General features: G+C 37.7%; 1 protein-coding gene across 1 annotated transcript; it reads right to left on the reverse strand.

The window, feature by feature from the left end:
- Positions 1 to 283: 283 nt before the first annotated feature.
- LOC132611952 (uncharacterized) lies at positions 284 to 2,317 on the reverse strand. Its single transcript, XM_060326309.1, has 4 exons — positions 2,015 to 2,317; positions 1,345 to 1,908; positions 935 to 1,248; positions 284 to 425 (listed from the first exon to the last, which is right to left on the reverse strand). Exons 1-4 carry the CDS (start codon positions 2,315 to 2,317, stop codon positions 284 to 286), a joined length of 1,323 nt encoding a protein of 440 aa, XP_060182292.1.
- Between the last annotated feature and the right edge of the window lie 6,958 nt (positions 2,318 to 9,275).

Genomic DNA, 9,275 nt, shown 5'->3' on the forward strand with positions numbered 1-9,275 from the left:
TATCAGATGACCAAGTGAATTCCTCAAGCAGTAGCCATATGAGCTCCTCCCAGGATTGCCTTTACTTGCACCATCTGTATTGCATTTTATCGTACCATCAGGGCGTGGATCCCAATAGATGAACTGATACCTCATTCTAGGCCTGATTTCTTCTAAGTACTGAATCATAAAAGGCAAGTTTGATAGGAAGTTCTGTAGTTTAGGATAAGCTGTTTGCAGTAATTGCCAAAGAGTTCTGTTGATCTGATAAACTAGGCTACTGAATCCCATTTCACCCCCATGTTTAATGGTGTTTCTTCTTTTCCATAGGCTCCAGATTATGATTGTAGGGATTGCATGAATTATAGGCTTCAGGATGAGTCTGCAACTCTTTGTTCACCACTTTGATAGCATATATGGAATATGCTATCCCACCAGTTGAATACCTGCAAAATTAGCAAATATTCTCCACAGTTTTGATGCTGTAGGAGAGGTTAGAAAAAGATGTGACATTGTTTCTTGTTTTGGTTCTCTGCAGCACCAGCATTTTGATGCAAATAGAATCCCTTCTGCATATTACATCATCAACTGGCATTTTATATCTCCAAGCTCTCCAAAGTGTGAATGAGAACTTAAGTGGAAGATGTTTCCTCCACATCTGATTATAGTTATCCTTCTTCACTTCTCTTTGTCTCACATACTCCCAAGCACTTTTGACTGAAAACTTTCCATTCTTCTCTAGTAACCACCAGCTTTTGTCCAATTCAGATCGTTACCTGAGGAGGGGGAATATTTTCTATCACATGATTCACATACTCTTAAGGTATATATTAAATTAAAACCTGTGCATTCTATCCTTCTGTAGTAGCAAAATTCTGAACTTCTATTTCCTCCTCCATACTATCATCAGGTAGGACATGGTATAATACACCAACGTTTGTCCAGTTGTCAAAACCAGAGGCTAGAATCCCCTTTCTTCACTTGCCACCATATTTGATGCTCCACCAATTCCCTTACTATTACCAATTTTCTCCAGATAGGGAATGCCCCTTTAGCTTGTGCAATCACAGGGTGAAGCTTTTTGTAGTATTTGTTTATCATGAAAGAACTCCACAATGAAGGCTTTGTTCTGAGGTTCCGCCATAGTTTATAGAAAAGGGTATTTGAAACTTCAAATAATGATCTAAACCCCAGTCCATCTTCATCCTTAGGCAATGACAGTGTCTCCCATTTGACCCAATGTACCCCTTTCTTGTCACCAGTGTTTGACTAGAAAAACCTTGAGAAGATACTATGCATTTGTCTGATCACCCCCTTTGGAGGGTTCATTCCTGATAATAGGTATACATGCATGCTTTGTAATACATGAGATATTAGCGTTGCTCTTCCTCCATATGACAGTAGTCTCTCTTGCCATGCATTCACCCTTTTGGTAATCTTTTTCACAACTGTATCATAATGTGAAATTTTGTTCCTACTGTAGAATATTAGGCATCCAAGATAAGTGAATAGAAAGAGGCCTTGCCTAATTCCTGTGGTTTGTTTCAGCCTTGAAACCAAGCCACTCTGCACCTTTTCATGAACATAGAAGGCACTCTTATTCAAATTCACCAACTGTCTTGATACTTTCTCATATCTATTTAACACTCTCATCATCAGTGTTACTGAGTATTGGTCAGCAGAGACAAAGAGAATTGTGTCATCAGCATATGATAGATGATTAATTCTTGGACTCCATTTGGGCATACCATACTCCACAAACCTTGGCTTTTTATACAAAGCATTTAGTCCCCTTGATAAGGCCTCAACAGCTAGAATGAAGAGAGTAGGGGATAGAGGATAACCTTGTTTAAAACTCCCCTTGATGACTTGATAAATCCATGTACTTTCCCATTCAAGAGAACTGGATACCAGTTGTTTGATAGTAGCCTAAACACCATGTCAATTAGCAGCTCACTAAAACCAAATTTCCTAAGAACTTTGGTGAGGAAGAGCCAAGAGACTCTATCATATGCCAAGTCATATCCAGTTTAACCACTATATTTGCTGTTTTGGTTCTCTTGTTTATATCTCTGACAATATCCTGTGTGAGTAGTACATTCTCCATGATACTCTTTCCCTTCACAAAACCTGATTGATTCTCAGAAATCAAACCTGGCAGCAGTTTTACTAATCTTTCATGCAGTACCCTTGAGATGATCTTGTTTGTAAAATTGTTGAGACTGATTCGTTTCAAGTCTGAGAAACTTTGTACCTGCTCTTTCTTAGGGATAAGAATCAGATTTGTATGAGTGATGAATCTTGGTAGTTCTTGCCCCACAAAGAATGCCTTCACCATATCCACCACATCTAGTTTGACTATCTCCCAGCAGGATTGAAAGAACAATCCTGTGAATCCATTAGGACCACAAGCACTTTACAATCCTGTGAATCCATCAGGACCACAAGCATTTTCTCCATTCAATGCAAATACTGCTTCTTTGATTTCTTCTTCAGTTGGTAGCATCTCCATCTTATGATTCTGATCTTCTGTGACTAGAGTAGGGATATGCTTTAATAAACCAAATTTAGAAGGAATTGTATCTTCTTCAAATTGCTTCTGATAACATCTGATTGCTTCTTGTGAGATCTCCTCTTGATTGGTTAGCCAGTTTCCATCAGCATCTTGGATATGATACTTTGAACTTCTTTCTCCTCCCTTTTACATAAGCATGGAAGAACTTTGAGTTTCTGTCTCCATCTTGAAACCATCTTAGTCCTGATTCCTGTCTCCAAAACTGTTCTTCCAAGTGTAAGAATCTAATAAGGTCTGCCTGCACCCTATGTAGTCTTTCCCTATTCTGCAATGTTGGAGATGTTTCAAACTGCTCCTCATGGACTTTGATTACCTCTTCAAGTGATGCAATTTGCTGAAAAATATTGCCATATGTATTCTTGCTCCAACTTCTCAATGCATTCTTTACCTTTTTGATCTTGTGATGAAACTTGGTAAATGGATTTCCTTCAAACTCTATACACTAGCGTTGCTTGATAATCTCCTAGAAACTCTCATGTTGGACCCAAAAATTCAAAAACTTAAAAGGCTTTACGATCACCTCAGCAGTTGTGGAGCACTCTAGTTCCAAAGGAGAATGATCAGATCCCTTTTTTATCAGATGAGTTACCTTCATGGAGGGCATTACATCTAACAATTTATCATTAGAAACCATCCTATCCAACCTTTTAAAAATGTATGCTTCTTTAGCTCTTCCATTCCGCCATGTATATGTACTACCTACATATCCAAGATCCTGTAAACCACAACTGCTAAGACAGTGATTAAAATCTGCTACTTCATTATACAGGACTGGCAGACCTCCTAATTTTTCCCTTTCTGTAGATATGACATTGAAGTCACCTCCCACTAGCCAAGGTAAATCAAAAAGATTAGAAACCTGACTAATGGAATCCCATATCATTCTTCTTTCTCCAGCATCACAAGAGGCATACACCACTGTTAAGACATGATAGTTCAAAATTTGGTGAAACAGTTTCAAAGTAATCTGCTGTTCATTGTCAATCTCCACTGAACCCTGTACATCCTCTGAAAGGAATAACCAAAATTTGCCTGAAATATTGACAAAAGTTGTTTCCATACCCAACGTAAAGAAGGAACTTGTTCCATCAGACCAATAATACTGTATCTGTTTCTTCTATTCAGATTAGTTAATCTCTCAAAGGATTGTTGAGTATTAACTGATCTGATGTTCCACAATAAGAGCTTATTCATCATGATTAAGATAGTTTGGAGGCTACATGTCTCTTTGATAACAGTTTGATTGGGGGAACAAGTTCCTTCTTTCCTCCTTTTGCTTTTGAGTTTCTCATTTGCCTTGTCTATGTCGGACATAGATCTGCTTCTCTTGACACCTGATCAATTTGAACATTAAGCAAATCTTCCTTAAGCTCCTCATATCTAATTTCCTGAGGTGGATTACTTCTTGGAGTCTTTGGGACTGATCCACCAGGATCCTTTGGCTGATTAATAGGACTGATATCTAAGGATTGCTTCTCAGTTCCTTTTTCTTCTGTCCTGTCCTCTTTCCTTCCACCACTGCTTCCTGGCTTGTACTAATAATTTTCCCTTTTGACTCTTGCCCCTCCACTGATTCTGCAGGCTTCCATCTGTCTCTACAAACTCTGTGTTGTTCTGGATTACAGTATTATTGATGACCTGTTCTTGTAGTTGATCAGCATTATGTCCACCCTTTGAGCTTCTATCTTCATCAACTATTAGAACCTCCTTCTGATTTTGCTGCATAATATCTGATAGTTCCACTTGATCTTCAGCAGTACCAATACTCTTTGCTTGCTTACCAAAAGATTTTTCTACGCAAGGTTTTGTTGATTCTTTTTCTGGTTCAGAGTTTACTCTGATTTGTCTCTCATTTTCCTCCAAATTGATTTCCTTCTCAGGTTGTTCATCAAGGACTGCAAAAGAATTATTTATTTGCATGTCCTTATCAACATCATCGGCCTGAGGATTATTGAAGATTCTCTTATCCTTTACTACCCCCAACCAGTGATTACTCCTTCATGCTCCACCTTCTTGTTTATATTCTCTTGATTCCTTTTCTGTGCCCTTTCATTCTTCCTCCTACCATGATTCCAAGTGTCTTTTGCTGGTACTGCATTATTCATTGCTTTCTTCCCTTTGTCCAACACATGATTTGTGCCTGTAGCATCCTTTGTCACCTGACCTTGTTGTTTCATGTTTGCATCTGTAAAACTTGTCTCTGCAGGTTCTTCTTCCTTGTTCTCCTTAGGTGGTTTTAAATCTGGATAAAGTACAAAGCATTCCTTCTCATTGTACCCTTGTAGTCTGCATGATTTACAATACTTTGGAATGTAATCATATCTAATATCAATCTAGTTTGCAATGATCTCTCCAGTGCCCATCCTTTTCATACCAACATTTATTCTCTCAGGGAAGTCTTTTAAGAAATAAACCTCTACCTTCACCTTTGCACAACTAGGTCTAAACTTGTTCTTTGTTGCCATATCAACATGTAAAGGTTTCCCTACTGCTTTAGCCATTGTAAAAAGAGACTCCTTAACAAAAAAGTTAGGAGCTAATGAAGGAAAAGATATTGATGCAATCCAAATTACCATGGTGACGACTAAAGTGTTCAAGCCGAGGAGACCCAAATTGAAGTCCGAAAGGATGTGGATTGAAGCCCAAGATCTGAAAGAACAAGTCTAGCAGCCCAAATTAGGACTTCTAGAAGCTCTAGTGTGAACATGAGGGGCTGGACTAATGTGAACGAAGGAAGCTTCCCTTTTTATGTTTTCTAGGCTTATTAAAGGCTATTTTGACTTTCAATATGTGTAGTGGCTTTCTAGGCTTCTAGGAGTATGCATTTTGTAGTCTTCTATGCACCTAGAAGACTACACTTTTATTTATTTCTTTTAACTAGTATATTTTAAGAACCTTATTTAAAGGTGCTTGTAATTGATTTGGAGAAACCTATCCTTGAATATTGAATATTATTGAAACCCTTTAGTCTTGAATGACTAGTGTTAATTTGGTGGACTCCAAATTGTACAACCCTCGTTTGATCTAACAATTTGCTAGAGATGGCTATTCTCTTGAGGATTGTTCGAATAGGATAGATGCCTTTTGATCCTTTTGGGAGGTAACTAGGACTAGTTCTTCTAGTTATTGTCCAATTGTTATTCAAATTGTGTCTTCTTTCTATCTTTGTTATTTTTCTTGCATCATTTGGTATCAGAGCCTAGTATAGATTTGTTCTAACAAATCTAGTCTTGGGTTTGGTATTCACAAAAAAAAAAAAAAAAATTATTCTGTTTTGGACGAATTTCTTAGTGTTCTTAGGGTTAAACTTCTTGATAGTTGTTGTTTTGGATGAAATTCGTGTTACTTGGAGTATTTGGGTGTTCTTGATCTGTTGGTGAATCTGATTTTGTTTTGTGTTTGAAGACATGTGTTCTTGGATGTTCATATGTTCAAGAAAAAGTTCATGAACTATTATTTTAAAGTCTCCAATCGTGCCATTAGTTTAGGTATCTTGGGTGATCCATGGTGATATTTGGAAACTAGGCATCAAGATGGTCATTTTGGTATATCATTTGAAGTGTTTTGAATACTTGTGTTCTTGAGTGTTCATAAATTTTTTGTGAATGTTCATGTGTGTTCTTGATAATTTCAGATTTACTAACTTTGTTTGATCTAATTTTGGTGATAAGTTAAGCTTTCAAGGTGTTAGGGAGTGTGAAAGCTATTTGGGAAGTCAAAGGGACTAGTCAAGAGTTAATTCCCAAGGAGTTGGTGCATTGAACCCCTCCAAAACGTGGAGAAGGGGGCTGCACTCATTAGGAGAAGTCAAAAATCAGTTTGGGGTGTGTGAAAGGGAGTAGAGGCAAACAAATAGTCAAACCATTAATTGATACAAGTTCCCAAGTCAATTCTTGGGAAGACTAACAGTCACCTTGAGAAAAGAGTGTCCAAGTTCCTAATCACCTCTTGGGAAAATGAGAAGTCAAGTTTGCAAGTCCCTAGTCATCTTTTGGGAAGACGAGAAGCTACATTGAAACTTGTAGTAATTAAATTCCAAGACAAGTTGGTCAAAGGATATTAATTAGCAAGACTTAAGGGGCTGCCTTGTACATTTTAAAGGGGGGTTGGGAAGCTTCTTAATCCTTTCTTTGTGACATAACTTCTAGCTAGTATCCATTGAGTAATTACCTACTCAAAGTTTACTAGTTCTTGAGCTATAACTTTTTCCGTGCTAATTCTTTCAAGCTTTTCTCGTTTTAACTCATCGTGAATTGTTTGACTCAAGTGCGCCACAATTAAAAGAGTCGTCCGACTATAGAGTCCATAATCTCACTCTAATCCCGAGAGGTAGCATCTTTTGTATAATTTTGGAGATTGAATAGGAGTTGGTCAATTCCGAGGAAGCCAGTAACAAGACGGAGTGAACCAAACCTATTGTATCATTGAGTGAACCGAGGGCCACCCAAATAAAGTAAGGGAGTGAGTAAGGTGATTTTTAACTCATAACCTTTTCTTTGAGCTTTGTTATGCAGTTATGATGGACCAAGGTGCAATGAGGACTAAACCCGTTCAATCGGAAGTAAGAACTAGATGGCTTACACAAAGGAGAGGACCACTATTTCCAAGAAAAGGAGAGAGATTGCCTAAGCCAAGGTTTCAAAAATTGAAGGTGAATGTTTGTGGGTATAATGGCTTTGATCTAGAGCTTGACGATTTGTGTGACTCCACATTCATCTCTCCTTATGCGGCTGATTGGTTGAATTTGACATGGGTTAAAAAGAGATATCCATATGACTATAATGGGTATCAAGTTGAGTGGATGGTCAAGGTGGTAATATCTCATGGAGATTATGTTGAAACGGTCCGATGTGATGTGTTTCCCTTAAAAATAAGTCACTTATGCTTTGGACAGCCCTGGTTTTGAAAACACGATGTTCCAAATGTACGAGATTGGATAAGGTATGTCATAGATGAGGAAGGATGGCCTCTCTTTCCATTCCCACTTCCGAAAGAAAATCCCAATAGTGCATATGTCTCTTCTATGCCTATAGGGGAGTGTAATGCCATGCAAAATGGGAAGTCCGGGTTGACTGGAATGAGTAGGCTGCCACAAAAGAAACAAGAGAATGGAATTGAAAAGAACATGAGAGAAAAGAAAAATAATGAGGGAGATGAAGTTCTTCACTCTGACACTCACAATCTTTCTTTTTCCTCTAGTTGCTTGAATTCTTTTGTAGGTACCGGTGAAAACAAGCTGGAAAGTGAGCCTCCGACAATGGAAACTCATGAAGAGGATGCAATGACTTCGGAAGAGCTGATTTACCGAAAAGAGGAACTTGAAGATAAAGAGAACCATTCTTGTGAGCTTGAAGGTAAGTTGACTAAATTCACTACTTTAGATGCTAATGTTGAGCATGCTGATTGTGTGAGTATGAGTAAGGAATTATCTTGTGTGGGCTTAAAATCTTCTTTGTCTTGTGATGATAAGTTGAATGAATCTTGTGGAGATACACTAGTTGTTCTTGGTTGTGATCCTGAAACTGAAACTACTTGTGCGTTTAATGTGATGAAAACTAGTGTTGACACTTATGATGAGAGTCTTAATGCAAAAGACACAACTTCTGTGGGTGAAAGGAGTGAAAACAAGTTGATTGATTTTAGCGTCTTGTCTTTAGAAAGCAATCTTGAACCTTGTGTGTGTGTGAGCAATATTCCATTATTAGTTGATGATTATTCTGGATATGATGGAATTGTTGGCCATAAATGTGATTGTTTGGAATTAGGCACACCACCCATGTTTGATAAGGAAGAAAGCAATCATCTTTAAGTCTTTATGATGTTGAATATGCGCATGATAATGAAATTGACTTGAATGATGAGTTTGAACATGTGAACTTGGATGAGACCTTTCTTGTGAAACTATTTTTACTTGGAGATGCTTGTTTGTTTAATGATGAGTTTGAGTTTCTTAATACTCTTTCTTGTGATGGAATTAACTCCTTGTTGGATAGTTCACTTGATAGAGGACATTGTCTTGGAAAGGAAAGTGTGGAAAGTTGCTTAAGTAATAAATCTTTTTTGTGTGGTCCAAATCGTGATCTTGTGCTTAATAGTATTCATGATTGTGAAAGTGAACTTACTGATGGTGAAGTGACCTTAAGTAGCACTTTTCTTTACTATTTGTTTGCATATGATGAGGGTCATGATTGTTTTAGGAGCTTTTGTGATGTGGAGGACTTAAAGTGTGACTTTGAGTGTGCTAGACGTGTAGGAAGTGATCTTGAAGAGGATTGGGAAAGTAGTGCAGAATTCTTTAATAGTGAAGAAGAATGTGAGGATGAGTTCTCACTAGGAGCAGAATTTGAGTTGAAATCTCTAGGTGTGATTCTTGAAGCGGAAAAGGAAAGTAGAATGGTGGATGCTAGTTCTAGTGTCTATTACTTTACTTATTGTGATCCTTACATGGATAACTCACTTGAGATAGGCTATACTAAATTCCTTAGCTTGAAATGTGGAAGTTATGCATTTGAACCTTGGGATTGTAGTCATGATCTTAGAGGTAAAATTCTTCCTTTTGATAAGTTTTATTGCTTATTTGATTTTTGTGTGAGTTCTTGTCAAAGGAAAAGACGAGAGAAGTATGAGAAATCTGGTCATTACACATGGTTTGATCCCTTTGATGTTTCTAAGATCAATGATGGCACATATTCTTACCTCATGATTCATGCTTCTCTAGAGT

This window comes from Lycium barbarum, chromosome 9 (assembly GCF_019175385.1).
Source record: "Lycium barbarum isolate Lr01 chromosome 9, ASM1917538v2, whole genome shotgun sequence".
Taxonomy (NCBI): domain Eukaryota; kingdom Viridiplantae; phylum Streptophyta; class Magnoliopsida; order Solanales; family Solanaceae; genus Lycium; species Lycium barbarum.